The sequence below is a fragment of the Zonotrichia leucophrys genome, chromosome 14, assembly GCF_028769735.1.
Source record: "Zonotrichia leucophrys gambelii isolate GWCS_2022_RI chromosome 14, RI_Zleu_2.0, whole genome shotgun sequence".
NCBI lineage: Eukaryota > Metazoa > Chordata > Aves > Passeriformes > Passerellidae > Zonotrichia > Zonotrichia leucophrys.
This window is the reverse complement of record NC_088184.1, coordinates 4150583-4167203: the sequence shown is the minus strand read 5'-3', so window position 1 is coordinate 4167203 and position 16621 is coordinate 4150583. Positions and strand designations below refer to the sequence as shown.

Sequence of the window (16621 nt, the reverse complement as noted above, 5' to 3'; positions counted from 1 at the left end):
GGCACTTGGACTGAGCCTCAGAGCAGCAGCCAGGGGCAGAGCAAACCCTGCTGCTCTTGTTTTCAGGAAAGCACATCCCTGAGGAGCAGGGGCAGCTCCTCGGGCACAGAGATGTGACAATCTGGATGTCCCTTCTCTCTGGGACTGCATCAGGCTCAGCTGGGCTCCCCCACAGAGGAAATTGCAAAATGCTGATCAAAGGCACCACAGCACCTTGGCAAACTGAGCCTTGCAAGGAAACAATATTAAAGCATTTCAAAAGATACTGTGATTTTTTTCTTTTTTAACATGAAATGTCATGTGCCAATATGACAAATCCCATTCAGAATGGGGTACCCTGCTTCTATTTAGTTGCTGTCTCCTAAGGACATGTTACACTCAGAGCACAGGGCTAACAAGCAGGGCTTGTTTTCCATCCTGACCTGCACTTCAAAGGAGGGAATTCTTTACATGCAGGGAGCTCTGGGCTGCATGATCAGGTTGCACAAAGCCCATCTGGCCTCTCACAGGTGATATTTGGTGTTCTCCCCTGAGCCCTGAATGAGGATGCTCTGTTCTGAGTGAGTCTCCACTCACTGAATTAAAACTGAATTAAACCCTTCTGTGGCTGTGGAAATGCAAACACTGAGGTCAGGGAGCACCAGCCCCTAATTAAACATACACTAAAGTTCTCTTTGCCTGATACACACTTGTTAAGTCTATTTCTATGTTCCAAATTCCAACCCAATTCCAATAATTTTACATTCTTTCCTCCACCTAGCCAAGGGAAGGCACTCCCAGTGCCTCCAAGCAGGGTAAGAGCCTGAGTACCCACATAATGCATTTCAAGTGCATCAATAACATGCCTTAGTGCCAGCAGCACAGCAAAATAAACAGTGCAAGCATTTGGGTGGGGTTTAGTTCAGAAAAACACACAGGAACATCAACCTGCTTTTGTTATTTACTGGAATAGCATGAAAAATCTTTGTTTCAACTGAATTTCCTCTAGATTAGATTACCATACTGATGGTAGTATGATTACAGATGCACACTCACTGACCTTTATTCTCTTTTTAATAACTTCAGTGTTTGCCAGCACTTTCAAAATAAAGCTTGGATGATTCTGAATAAGACATTGAAATATATTTTCATTAATCAATTTGAAAAGTGAGTTTTTCTTTTCCTTTCAACCATTTTTAAATAAAAGCCAATGCTATTCACATCATTATATATTTGGTATCATATAAGCCACACAGTTCTCTAAAAATTGTGAAAGCCTGAGATTTAAATGCAAACCATTATGCATTATTTTGGAGTCTCAAATACATTTTCAAAGAAATTAGTGAAAAAAACCTCTTTAAAATTTTTGGCTCAGAATTATAATTTTAACATACAGAATAGAATATGGGAGACTAATTGTTTGCAGCCATTCCATCTGGTTTTCAAACCACAAAGAACTGCATGGCAATGCTAGCACATGATGATTGCTCTGTTCTGATGTCAACATGTGAAGAAAAAAAACCCCAAAATTTGTATACAAACCAGTTGAGAAAAGTTTTTCTATATTTTTAGCACTGATAATTATTCAAAATTTTTTACTATCTCTCAGTGTGAAATAGATACAAGGTTACAAGACCATCACAACTGAAAGACACCCTCACAATCCCACACTACATTCCACATTTCCAGTTGAGCACCACAGGGAAGGTGCCCAGCACCCAAGATTTGCACTTTTCAAGAGCTTAGGAAAAATTAGATTAGTAAGTGAATTTACAGGGTTTTTTTCCCCCTAGATTTACAGCTGCTTGCTTGGGTTTTTTTAAAAAAATCTGTGTTTAAAGGTGGAAGAGAATAGTAAATAATTACAGTACCAGACCTTTAATGTATTTTAGACTAATATCATCCAGGTAAACTTAAAAAAAATCCTAATTTCAAATTAAACTATAGCTACTATTAGATTTTAAATATCTGTGTTAGTGGAAGACAAAGTGTAAATGAAGTATGAGATATCCTGGAGTCGGGAGCCTAATAATTGAGCCAAAACTCCAAAAACTAAACTACCTTATCAAAGATCATGCTGCCAGGTTTTTCCTTGGGCACTGTGGCAATATCACACGAAAATTCCTGGGAGATTTCATTCCAAAAAAATGGGAAATGCCAGTTAGAGTGTGAAGAAAAGAAAGAAAAAAGGGGCAGTTAAATTATCAAAATGCTAGATTTGTTTTTTCCAGTGCCTACAGGTTTTAGATGCAAATGTATGAGCACAAAAGTATGTGCCTGGAATTCTCAGTGAGGAGAATGTTTACAATACCTTTATGGCAAGTAGCAAACTGATGATTGGTTATCTGCATCACAGAAAGGCCCTCACCATCGTTTGATCATGAAAAATTGTGGGAATAAAACAGGAGATTAATGCAATCTACCTTAAAATTCCCAGGCTGTGTGTTAAGTAAAAAAAAGGTACACCAGATATCAAAGATGTATCTGAACCATAAAGTATTTGGGGCAAAGGCAGTATCTTACTCCTTGCTTGTAAAGTGCCTGTAATTTATGGTGCTATATAAATGATTTTTAACAATGATAAAAACAGTTGTAGAAAGCAGCAGTTCAGAGGAGGAGAAAAAAAAAAAAAAAAGAAAAAAGGAGAAATGAGCTGGTAGCATATGAAGCAATCTCCAGCACGTAGGGAAAACCAACCACAAGGTAATAAAACTCTTCATTATGTGCTCTTTGGAGGGCAGCTGCTCTCAAGTACCAAAGTGACCTTGGGATGAACACCACTTCTTTCACTTTCAGTGCTGTACTCAGAGAGATCTTAACAATCCAAAGGCAGAGGTAACTACTGCATGAAAGAGAAATGTGGAAATGGAGCAGGTGAGCACTGAGTGCATCTGTATTTTTGGCCATTACCTATGAATAACAGCCTGCGTGGCATTTGATTGCATGCTTGGGATACATCTGTAGCCACTCCTTCATGGGAAGGGCTCAAATTTCTGGTATTAGTGGAGCATAGAAAATGCCTCTGATCTGATGCACTTTGGTTTTATATCTCCCTCTCCCTAAGCCACACTGTCTGTAAAGAAAACAGAGGTGATCAAAGCTTCAAAACACACAACAGCACACAGATGTGGAGGAAAAACATTCCTGAAACAAGGTCAGCTTCTCCCAGGGGTGAGAAACAACAAAGATGCTAAAAATCAGCAGAGCATTTTTGCCTTTCGCCACTTCCTGGCTCACAAAATGGATCCTCCACATACCATGGCACAAATATGAAAATACCAGCTTGGGATTTCTTCCATTTCTCATCAGTTTGTCCCCCTGATGTTGGTGATTGCCTCAGGCAAGGGGCAGGACCTTGAACCTGGCTCCACCTCTCCAGCCTGTCCAGGCCCACACAGGGAAAAGGGTGAAACTCTGAAAATTACATTTTTTTCCTAAACATTTTTTTGCTGCAAGCCTTTGCGAAAAGAATAAAAATTAGTTGACTAAAGTGCTTTTAGAATTCTGTACTTCACTTCTCTTCCAACAACAAGTACAGCTCCTTCTTGAGCCCAGAACTTCAAGATGGCACAAAACAATTGTCATCTTAAAAAAACGTATATTTTTTTTTGTGTTGGTGTGTTTTTATTTCTCTATCCTGCTTCCTGGGGACTACATAGAGGTTTTTGGGATTTTGTACCAAGAAAGCCATTCCTGTTGAACACAATGACTTGGCTTTCAGGACAAGGTGGGATCTTGCTGCAGAATAGAACAGGGCACACTTACAGTTCACTTATTCTCTCTATTAAAAATGTCAGAACTAAGAACAAATACAGACTACTAAGAAGAAACACAGACTTCTAAAATCCTGGCCTATGCAAAACCAAGATTTCACTCTTTATCCAGCAGTGCATGTCAACCACAAGTCAGAAGGACTGGATCCTTAACTGTATTTATATATATATGTATAATTCAAATACATACTACTATGTATATATTTGCATGTTAATATTGATTTGTGCATTTCTGAGGTTTTTTTAGGTGAATTTATTTTTCCTTGTAATGCTTTGAAAAGAAAATGGCAGCTACTTAGAAAACCATGATGAAATGTTTTTGTAGAGTAGTACACCTGACCAGTTTAAACAAGTAAAGTTTGGAAAGATTTTACAGAAAAGAAAAAGACCATAAACATCAAAACAAGGACATGATAGCCATATTAAAATTAATATTCCTTCATTCTTTCTACTTCAAAGAACACAGGTTCAAGAAGTCAACATGGCTTAGTGAATATTTGACCCTATAATACCACATTGTTTGGATTGTTCATGTAAATTTTTGGGGGGTTTTTCACTTCTTTCTATATTTTCAATGCCTTTCCTGTTCCCTTTAAAACTCTTGTTGCTCAATCTGTTCTTTTATAAATGAGTAAATGAGAACAGAAATCCACCATGCAGGAAAGACCAAAAAGGGTGTTAAAAATACAACCCAGCTACCTGCAGCTGGAAAACTTTTCTTGGGTTTTCACTCTTTTCACCTAATTGCAAAAGAAAAGTAAATAGTTCAGGCCAACAGCACTACCCATGCAAAGCCACAAAATCCTCACCCAAGCCAGAAAGGCCTCATGGAAACACCCAGGGGGAAAAAAAAACAACACCAACCCAAAACTTGCAAAATAACCAAATCAACCAAGGAAACAAACAAACTAAAAAAAAAAACCCAAACAAAACCCCAAGAAAAGAGAAAAAACCAAACCTACAAACCCTCCAAACTGCACTGTGAACTAGATAGCATTTCCTGCTTGAATTAGGGGTGACACTAAAGGGACCATGATCTTTGCCGGTCAAATTGCCTCAACAACAGCAGAGGTTGAAATAATAAGTCAGGATAGTATAAACACTGTTAAAGCTGTGCACTCAAAGGTCTGGTTTCCAGATGATCAAAGAGAAACTACAAAAGCTGTGTGAAAAAAGAGCTCCCTCTCAACAAACACAAACTAAGCAAGAAAACCTTTCTTCCTTTCTAGGCCAGCATCGCTGCTCACAGTGAGTGCTCTGCAGCAGGAGCTGAGTGCAGGCCCTGTGTGCACAAAGTCTGAACCAAAAGTTGCTGTTCTGAGTGCAGGAGCTGTTCCCAAATCCAGACTGGATCCAGGACTGGGCACTGCTCATGTTTGTGCAGCAGGAGGAAAAGAGCGCTGGGATACTGAATTTATTTTGGGTACTGTGTTGTCACAGACATCTTTTTATGAAAATCCTTTTCTTGAGATTTTTTCTTCCTTAGAAGCTGAGAGGCTTCAAGAACAACATGTAAACAATGGTTATCTGCTGATGTGGAATGCAACAGGTCCATCTGTGATTGGTCACAAGTGCTTGTTTCTAATTAATGGCCAATTACAGCGGAGCTAACTCAGAGTCTGAGGCAGCTGCCTTTGTTATCATTATTTTCTATTCTATTCTTAGCTTAGCTAGCCTTCTGAGATGAAACTTTTCCTTCTATTCTTTAATATAGTTTAAATGTAATATATATCATAAAATAATAAATCAAGCCTTCTGAAACATGGAGTCAGATCCTCATCTCTTCCTTCACCCAAAGACCCCTGTGAACACCGTCACACAGTGTCAGCAGCCCTTAAACTGTCCAAACATATTGCCTTCTGTCCTTTCATAAATTTACCACTTCCTGAACCTTCATTACCCCTAGTGAACTATTCCCTCTCTCTGGTTTCTCTGTACAGATATAAGTTTAAACACACACTGAGGAGCTGCTGAATTCCATACAAAGTCACCCAAACCAGACAGGTACTTAGCGCAAGCATTGCTTCAGCCTCACCAAAAATTCCTGTAGTTCTTCAGTTCCAGCAATTATGAAGCACCACACAGAGAAAATCCTTGACTGGGCAAAAATCAAAGTTGAATTCAAAAGAAAGTGGTGCTTGAACAGCAGAAAAGCCTCTGCCTGCTGTTCTCAGAGAGAGATGCCAAAACACCACCAGGACAGGAATGGAAAGTTTTCTGAATAGCATTCCACCAAGAGCAGAGTCAGGACATTACCTAAAGGCCTCTCAACTATTCCTGAAAGAATTCAAAGAAGCCTGAAGTGAGTGGCACCAATTGAACAAAGTGCAGCCAACACTTTATTCTCTTGATCCAAGGGCCCCATTAGCAGTCAGCATTTGAAGAGAACACAATCCTTGTGGTGAGAGGCCATGGCACTTGAAACATGAACCTCAACAGTTTTCATTACCTTGCTATTGTCTTAATTTGCAATAATATTAAGCAGCAAATTGGAGTTTTATAGAGTAACATTGTGAGTTACTATAGTTGGGAAGGCTCCTAAAATTTAACAGAACTGCCAAGCAAGACTGCAATTGAAATTTACATTTTTCTAGTTCCCTTTTTTTGGCACACGTTTATTTCAAGCTAAGTTAAAATTTAAATGAAATCACATCCCTACAATTAACCTTTCTCCCCAGTCTTTTTTAGATCTCATTTCCAAGATATTTTTTTTCCTGAGCTGTGATGTGTATTACTCTTTATGGAATGTCTGGGAATAGAGTTGATAAGACACTGAGTGAGAATACTCCAAATTCATTGCATGTCAATGTGTGATACAAACCAGGAACCAAAAATACATCTCCTTATTGATCTCACCTACCTGTATCTCCACCTACACCTACAGGGAGGATGAACACAAGAATAACTGCAAGAGTATCTACAGGAACTACAGCAGGATCACTCTAAGCCACTTGTCTGGCACATCAAGTGCAGCACATGTGAGTTCCTAAGGAAAGGATGAGCACAAACACACTGGGCTGAGCCACCTTTAGTGGTTATCTCCCCTTTGAACCCCTTTTCCTTGAGGGACATGTAATATTTGGTAGTTCCAGATTACTCTTCCAGGCATAACACGCATGGTTTACAAATGCAGACCAAGAGGTTTTCAGAGGAAAGGCAAAAAGTGACATTTTTATTACTGGTCAGAACCAGCTGCCCTGTTTTGAACAAATGCTATGAATTACACATTGCTCTCTGGTAACAAGACATCACTAACTCACACAACAAGCTCATACCCATTTCCTTGCCTCCTGTCCAGTGTGGCAAGAGGTGGATGGAGAGCAGAGGTTCTTGGTCAACCACCAGGTATGCACTGCCCTGCTATCACCCTGGATAATTTCAGAAAACCCCTCAGATATCTACTTAACAAACCACTTCCACTCTGGTTCTCTTCTTCTCTCCAGTTATTTGTTTGGTTTTGCTCAGCTCAAACTGATTAAAAAATTAGTGTTTATCACTGAATCACAGTGTAACTCCTTAGTGCATCAGAGGAACACTGGACACAAAAATGTCAATGGATTATTCGTAATCACTGGAGAAAGCTAATGCCACAGAATGAGCTTCAAAAACTTTATTTTAAGAAGTTTCTAAGAGCCCTCATCAATAAAACTGAGCCCATTACAAACCTGATAAATTAATGCACTGGATAAAGACAGAAATAAAGCTAAATACTGCAGGATCAGTATTTAGCTTAAAAATTTACTGCTTAAAAATTATGCTGGGCATCAATGCATTTGCTTTTGTTTTCTCTCTATCTGGTGTAACTTGGATACATTTTTTGCTGCACGTTGCACTTTTTTTCATTTACCATATAAGAGACAAGACAAATAGAACAATATTGAATGCAAAACTTCTCTCTGTCTCCTTGAAAATTAGAACAGTATAAAAACAAAAAAGTTGATATTAAATACAAGGTGACAGTAAGAGCCTGCCCTGCCTGTATTTCAGACCAGAGGAGGAACTCTGGCTGCATATAATGCATCTTGATAATAAGCACATGTGAAAGAAGCTGTTAATTAGAGCAACAACTGGGTCACTTAGAATTTCACATCAAGGAAGCTAATCACACCATTTACCATTAGACCTCATTGGTATTCACAGGAACATTTATAAAGCCTCCCAACACTAGAGTTTTAAATTGCTCTCTGCCCACCTTGGAGAGCTCATCTGGACCAAAATTCTTCTCTTCTGTAGCACAACTCATGGAGCTCATTTTAAACAGTTAGACTGAATTAATCATACAAAATAATAAATGATGAGTTGAAGGTTGGGTAAAGCTCTGTAAGCTTTAAGTTAGCTTGTCCTTAGCTATGATAAGAAAGTATCACCCCAGATTCAAGTCAGAGCAGCAAGGAAGGTTCAGTGGGAGCAGCACACAGACTTCTGAGCTGGCACTGCCCTTATTTATAGCTTTATGTTCTCCAAATAATCCCTGCTCAGGGCTCAGATCCCAATTTTCTTCACAGCCTTAAATAACCTGCACCACGTGTGTTTCAAAGTCTGTTTTTCAGACTGGAATACAAGCAGAAAAGCACTTTTAAACGATTCTGAGCAAGCTGTGAGCTCTGTGCCTTTACAGGTCATTTCTAATACATCAGGATGCCAAGCACACACAGGCACTCATGAGCAGCAAGGGGCAACAGGAGAGCCAGAGAGGAGGAGAGGCTGTGGCTGTCCAAAAAGAGATTTATAAACAGGACTGGATAACACAAAACACAATGGAGGGGAGCAAAGAGCATCATTATTTTCCTTAAAGGAAACACTGATGAAGTGCAGTGTGTGCAGGGAGGTGGGGAGAGCAATACTGATCAGTCAATTTGCTTTTAAAAACACACTTTTTTTTTTATTTTTTAGTATAACTTGATTTAAGTGACACCAGATTAGAAAGCAAAAGGACATTAAGAAACACAAAAATAATTATTATTCAAGGCAGGACATTGTAATGAAAATCACTGCCAAGAAAAAGGAAAACTTGAAAAATGGCAGTGATGCTTTATTTTTTAAAATCAAATGGAAATGCACCAAAGTTAGGTTATGTTATTTTTCCAAATAGAATATAAAGACCACAACCAGCCTTGATAGAGATAAAATTCCCATAGTTTTTTATAATTTCTCATTTAAATCATTCAGGTAAAGACATGAATGTTTACCTGGGGATTGTACCAGGTTGGCAGGGCAAATAAGTTACACACTTGTGGTTGTTGTGAAGTTCAAATATTGAGTAGGAAAGGGTTAAAATGCACAGCCTTCCTTAATTATTAGGGTTATCATTCATTATAAATCAAATGTATAATAGTCAGAGGCTCTAATATGAATTAGTTTCATTACTCTAAATGCTTTATTCCAGAATAGTGACATGCTGCTTTGCATTTAGAATTTACAAGGCAGTGAAACAGATAAGAGGTGAGAAATGTCTAAGGAAATTATTTTAGTCAGACTTGGATATTTCTTTCTATAGCCACACAATTGATGCCTTAAGTTTTGCCTTTCATATTTTCCAGATTATGCACTGCCTTAGTGTGGGACTCTGAACTTCTCACAGTGTTAGCAAGTTCTCCTCACAGCTCAGTCAGACAGAACAATCCTTTCCCAGGCCCAGAACCAAGGACACCACTTGAGGAGAGCAGTCTGGGAGGGTGGGACTGCATAACCGCAAGATGTAACTGGACAATGAACCCCAACATGGAAATGGAGCAAAACTCACACAAGTGTGAAAACTCAGAGTCCATCTTGGGTGTAGCCCTGGCTGGGGCCTTGCACTGCCCAAGATGTATCCTGTGAAGGCTTCAATAAATCCCTACTTTATTCCTTTAACTCTGTCTACCCTCTCTTCTAGGTAGTCTCGCAAGGCATCATAATCACTAATTACTCATTTACAGTATTATGCTTTTTATAAGCCTTGCTTTTGAAACTTTTTGTATGGCTTTAGACTAAGGAATTACTAGAGAACCATAAAAGAAGAGTGGCAGACACTTTCATCTTAGACTTAGCAAGGAAGTGGGAGATATTCTATATTTTTTTTATTGTATTATTAGATGACCTAACAATAATCTGGTTGAATTGGTTTAACAAATAGCAGGATGTAGGAATTAGGTTGTTTTAATCCTGTTTCCTTGTTCTATTTCAATTCTTTCAGCTGGGATGAAGCACCACTTTTTGTGAAGGGACTGCCTCACATCCATGTACTCATGGCAGGTCACAAACCCCAAAAGAAAATACTGCAAGCCTGCAAAACCTGATTCAGGCCATGAAACATTTCTTTAACAGCACTGCTCTGTTAGGGAGCCAACCTAAAAGTGGCAGAATGGTCAAGTGACATCCTCATAGAGCTCAAAGTGCAACATGTCCACACACAGTACATTTAAATTTCAGTGTCACAGCAGATAAGCTGTGAAAGCCATGGGGGATCTCTGAGACAGGAGCAGAATTTACACCAGAAACTGTGTTTAGTGCAACAGGAACATCAGAGGAGTTGTGGAAGAAGATGTAGCTAAATTTAGTAGGCTACAGACATGGCTTTGTCTTCAGGTGTCACATTTTGCTATGGCACAGAGGCATCCCAAGCACTGAGCTCATTGTTAGACATAAATGTGTAATACTGGAATAGAAAGACACATGAAAGTTTCACTGCACCACCTCTTATCCACTGCTTTGAAAAAGCACACAGATTTACTTGAAGAAAGAGCTCGTTGCCTCCTCAAGATATATTTTAAAACAATATTTTCCTTCATTCAAGGCAGAAAATGAAAACAATAAAAAGAAATGAACACTTTCTTTGTTCTCAAGGCACTGCTACCTCTTGGAAAGCTTGTCCTTCAGGTACTATTGCAATATTTTAGCTCTGACAGCTGCTCTGTTGAGACATGAGTGCTGATAAAACAAAGCTTTGTCACTCCAGCTCCAGTACAATGCAATGCAGTCACATGGCAGCCAGGAAAGAATTGAGGACAATATGTGATGCATTGTTCTTGCATAACTTGTTTACCAAAAATCCCATTCCAAGTGTGCTGAGGACCAGCTGAAGCATCTAGATATGTTGATGGAGTTAATCAAAAAATGGCAGGATGAGCAAGAACACTGCACAATGTACTTTAAGACAAGTATATTCTTTATACTTGCTAGTCATGCAGGCACTGCTGATGCTTAGTAAACAGCAAACAGACAAATAAAAAGCTGCTTTTTCTATTTCCAAAAATTTTTTTTGTTGTATAGATTTTGTTTGTATAGAACTTACCCTTCCTTCAGGCCTGCCTCTCCCTCCCTACTTGCATGTGGGATTTCAGGTAAATATTCAACATGTGCTATCAATAAATGCAGGTCTATTAAGCAACACTCAGATGACCAAAAAGCTTTTGGTTGGTTGGGTTTTTGTGGTTTTGTTTTTTTTCTTTTAGTTAATGAAGGCTCTTCTACTTTCCCAAACAAATACTAGAATGAATCAAGAAATATTGCAATGGAAAAGCATCTTCAGGGATCTGTAGCATTTAAAGGCAGCAGAAACTAAAAGCTGTTTAACACAGTGACTCTAACACAGAAAAAGGGGAAAATGCAGGGGTCAGCAGCCTGGGCTCAGGAATTCCTTCCCCTTCCAGATGGTACCAAACCAACAGACACTGAAATAACAGCTCCTCACAGCCCTGCCACTGGCTCCTCTCTGAAATTACACAATGTAAAATCACAGGATAATCTCCTCTTGCTGGAAACCACCTCTGAGTGGAGCAAATCTGGGCAGCTCAGTGACCTTGGGCACTGCTGGAGCTGCACAGGAGGAGCTCACTCAGTGTCAGGGGTCCCACGAAAAGGCAAAGATTTTACTCAAGATTTTTGCTGCCAAATCTCACCACATTACACAAAAAAAAAAAAAAACACTCCATCTATCTATCTAGCTCCTTTACACTGAAAGATGTAGAATATTTACCAACAAGCAACAAATGAACTAAATATGTCCTTCTTAAATTACGTAATTCATCTGTCAATAGCACAGACTAAATTCTGCTTATGTTTTAAAGAAACAGAACATTTTGCAAATCATTGCACTTACCCTTAGCTGTTCTCTTTCACAACTCATCTGTTGTTTTGAACTCTATAAGGGAAGAAACAAAAAAAGCCAAAATAACTTTGAAAGCATAACATTCTTGCCACAACAAAGCTGCTAATCTATCTCACACATATAAATATTGGAAATGCAGCCATTTATCTAAAGATACTATTGTCCTGTGCATCCACACAGAACCATTATTACAAAAATGATATTTTTAAAACTTATATTTTAAATGAAATTAACACCAGAACTCACAACAAAACTGAGGTAAAAAAGAATCTTGTTTAGATTTTAAACGCCTGACTGGCAGTCCAGTTCAGGAAGAAGCTTTCCTCCTGTTTGTATTCTATCACAAGTCTGTTGTATTTGTGAATATTCCACTGCTTCTATATGTGATAAATTCACAGCACAGCTCAGGAATAAAGATATAGAACCTTCAAATAAGTGATAAAACACTTTCCCATGAAAACATCCAGCTCTAATCCAGTGTAAAAGTCACTCTGAAGATTATTTGATACCATAGCATATATATATATATATGGGGTTTTTTTCCATATTGCTGTTTGTGCTCTGCCAGATTTACAAGGAACTGCTCAGAGTGTGAGCGCTGCTGGCTGGGCAGGACCTCACTGCTGTGACAGCAGACAGGGGACAGTGACAGCACAGCTTGGGACACCCCAGCTCTGCCAGAATAAAAGGGCTTCTCCAGGGAGAGCTCTGGAACAAAAAATACCCTGAAATATCCATTCCCAGCCTGTTTCCCAGCTCCCAGGTGTGTAACTCAGCCATGCACCAGCACCTCTGGAACCAAACTTTCAAAGCTTTGCCCAGGAAGGCACTCCGGTGTTGATCTGTCCATGTGGACAGAGGGGTTTTGTGTCTGGTTGGGTTTGGCTTTGGTTTCCTTAAAAATTAGTTTTAGAATAGTTTTAGACTCATTAGGGAGCATTAGCCTTGAAATTGTCATCACTGACATTTTCATTAATTAGCCTTGAAAGTGTCATCACTGTCAGTTCTGTCATTAGTGTAGATGGCAAACAATCCATAAAACACAAAATTGGATGCAATGTTTTTGAGGATATCTTCAAAGGTTTGGAATACACTTATCACTACTTTGTACATAGTTAAAACACCAACTAATACCCATTTGTATAAGATATTTTTACTCTCTAGTGATAATGAAAATGGCAACTTCTCAGTCAAATTTAGGTTACTACAAACAAAATAAAACTGCCTGCTTTTCAGCACAGAAGGAGTCCTAAAAAGTACATTACAGGCTTAACCTTCTACTTGTACTGCAGAATTTTACAAGAGTCTCTGTATGAAAACACAAGCCTGACAGAAACAAATGCTCTTTGAAGTTCCCAGCAGGGAGTAACAAGTACAGGAATTCAGCATAAGTCTAATTACAATTCCCCTAAGGAGTCAAATCAAGTACAGCTGAAGTGACTGCCACTTGCAGACTAACAATTCCACTTTTCTAAGTTCATGACTTCACACCATTTATGAGTCACTTTAAGGTTATATTAGTCCACATTGTAAGTGTGCTTGCATAAGTCTCAAGAGTTCATTTCAAATGTGAATTCCACATGAACCTCTTTACTTTGATTAAAAATAAATAGAAAGGAATATTTCAGTTGGAAGGGACCTGCAGTGATCACCTGGTCAAAGTTAGAAATGAGTTTGGGTGGTTTTGTTCAGGGTCTTCTTTCATTATTTAGGTTTTCTCTGTTAGGAGATTTTAACCTCTGATGGTGGGATGGAGGGAGGCAATGCAAGAAAGGTGAAATTTCTAAGGTAACAAGAAAAAGTGTACCAAATACTCAGAGAAGAACAAATATAGTTATTGACTATTTAAGCAGATAGTTTATTTTGTTTTAGTTAGCAGCTATTTGCTACTGTAATTTGAAACATAAAATACCTAACATCTCAGATATCAGAAAAAATGTATTTAAGATGAGAAAGAAGTGTTTATGAACAGTAGGACAATACAACAGAGAGGCAAAGAATAAGTGAATAAGAAGATGATCACATCTTAACATCCAACTACTCTTCCATATCTGGCAGCACAACCAACAGAAGAAAACCATCAATTCACTTTAAACCAACAGCTTTCATATGGATGAGTGAGAACACTATATTAAATTATTATTTGATTCAACCACCTGCATGATGCTCACTTTACTCTGCAAGGTAAAAAACAACCGGGGTATGGGACACACCAATTCCTTTGGTTCAAAGTTGAGCAAATGGTTGTTTCCAAACTGTGTTTTATCTACAACACAAAAATCCATTTCAGAGCTGGCTTCCCTCAAAGTGAACATCCACCCAGACAGCTCCCTCATCACCCTTCATCTTAGGAACTTTCCAGAAAAAAAAAGCATCAAGGATTAGTGATAAGGCATTATTAGGATGAGATTAAAGGGGAAAAAAACAAACAAACAAAATTTACCTTAATGAAACCAACAAAAAAAATTTTCATAGTTTAAACACAGATGCCATCTGCCTGTCTGGCCCTCTATTTGTCAGATCAAGTTTATTAAAATACATCTGGGAAAGGCTCATTTGAACACGAGCAGCTCTCTGAGTATTTCACCAGTGCCAAATTTGCTCTCTCATTTTGTCTTTTTTGTTATCTGTGCCAGTTTAAGAGAAACATCCTGGCAGTACTGAGCACTTAAGGGAAAACATAAATAATGCATTTACAATATGTAAACCTGTACAGATAAATGAGAAAAACTGAAAGCCATAACATATTTAATTAATGATCAAGAGAGCCTAGAAGCAAACCTTGTGCACATCCTGCAATTTTAAATACATTGCTTCTCAATCCTAAATTTACTTTGTTAGGGCTTTGGATTCAACCATATGCAATTAACTGTTTCTTTATTTTAGCATAAGACTGGTCAGTATATTGAGTGTCAATGTGTCAAGCTCTCACATATTATGAGTTTAGTGGAAGAATGCCTAAAAGATTCGTTCACTTTAAAAGATTTTATCAAAGAAAAATTTTGAAAAACTACAGGCTCCTTTATAGGACTAAAATTTATAGCAGTTTTAAAGACACTTGTGCTGTCAGGCTCCATCATTTTAGACCAAAACAGACCCTTTGGAAATACTGTGCAACCTGCTGGTGTCAATCCCCAGTGAGTTCAGGACTAGAATTGGGAAATCTGTTTTGGTTTCATTAAGTAAGAGAAACAGGTGGGAGACTGAATACCTGTTAAATATATTTATCATTTATCCACTCTTCGTACAGACACGCAGGTCCTGGCCATGAGGAAAATGGAACCCATGAATGGACAGATTGAGAGAACAACAGCATTGCTGCAGGTGTTCAGGAATACCAACAGTCCACGTGGGAAGGGTTTTTTGCTGTCAAATTTGTGAAGTGTCATTTTAAAGAAAGGCTTGGGTGATTGGGGAAAGGGAACAATAGGAGGGTAATAAGGTTATTTACAGCAAGTATCTGCTTAAATGTTAAAGAACATTTCTGTAGCCGTTCAACATTGCCAAGTATTGGTTTTACATTTTCAAATTCAAAATGTTTTCAGGACTGAGGTTATTTGAAACAGCACAGTCCACTGCCTGAAAAAACAATAGGTGAACATCTAACGTCCTTTGTCTTCTAGATATTTTACCATAACTAAACCCTGGTTAATCAAAGGCCCCCTGATATTGCTGCCTTTCTGTCTACACCTCAAAAAGGACAGTTCAGGTATGATTACTAGAATTTGAAGAATATACTTGTTTTTATTATTACAGTCAGTACCTACACAGGAACTGGAGCTTGAGATTCAGGTGAGCAAGAGCAGAGTCACAGAGCCTTTACCAGGAGCCACCACCCAGCTGGAGACTGCTCACCCTCTGATTGAGAAATCATCTCTCCTCACTCATACACAGATTAACCAGCTGAAATCAAACCACAGATTGTCCTCTCGCAGTTGTGTTTCACCAGGCACTGTGAGACAGTCCACACCATTTCAAACTATCTGCGAAATCCATCTGCCAGTGCTTTCTCTCATTAGACACTCATCTGACTGGAAAAGTCAAAAAATTAAATGCTTGGGTTTGTTCCTTGCCATGTTACACAAAAAGGCTGTGCTACACAAGGACACACCATGCACTGCTGTATTCCATTTGGAAACAGCCTCTTTTTATTACTTATTAGTGTTCATTATCTCATTGCCCCACAGTATTCAAGAGAAATAATACTCCAAGTTATTTAATACGTGGGAAAAGCACGGGTGTGTATATAAATGTATAAATAATATTGTGTATTAATCTAAAACTGCCTCTCAGTACTACATGTGAAACCCCAAAACACAAGTGAAGAAACAACTTCCATCCCAAGAGCTCACAAAGCCGCAAAGTAGAGCCCAAGGAGCTCGAACACAGAGGACTCATTAAAAATACCAGTAATTGCATAAATATACAGGATGAAATGAACTGGAAATGGGGATTTCAGAGCCTTTGGTAGTCACTTAGGGCAACATCTAGAAGCTTTCAAACATAACATCAGTATTTCTTCCTCAAGGAGTAACTGGGATTACCATTTTCCACTACAAGGTGCCTAAATTTTCACGGACACATCTCCTGAATGCCTCCAAATGTTGAGGACAGCCCAACGAGGTGACAACGTGCTGACCACCCACAGACTTTCTGTTCCATTGTGTTTCTAACACAAAGGGGTACAGAATGTGTATGTCTATGCATATGCAAATCCTCACCAGAACAGAGAGCTTCGGGTTTCTCTTGGCTAGGTATGTGCTTTTGCATGCACAGAATT

The 16621-nt window shown here is 38.7% G+C and overlaps 1 protein-coding gene across 26 annotated transcripts in view; it reads right to left on the bottom strand.

Annotated features, from left to right (window-relative positions):
• The window catches only part of RBFOX1 (RNA binding fox-1 homolog 1), a 1152005-nt gene that overhangs the window by 352613 nt on the left and 782771 nt on the right, over nucleotides 1–16621 (bottom strand). For 22 of the 26 annotated variants that reach the window (XM_064725897.1, XM_064725899.1, XM_064725900.1 and 19 more), the window contains one exon: nucleotides 11833–11874. The exons of 3 other annotated variants lie outside the window; for them this stretch is intronic. In XM_064725897.1, the coding sequence (XP_064581967.1) occupies nucleotides 11833–11874 (42 nt within the window). Of the gene's footprint in view, nucleotides 1–11832; nucleotides 11875–16621 lie in introns of those variants that run through there. One more of the 26 variants, XM_064725916.1, reaches the window with a different exon arrangement.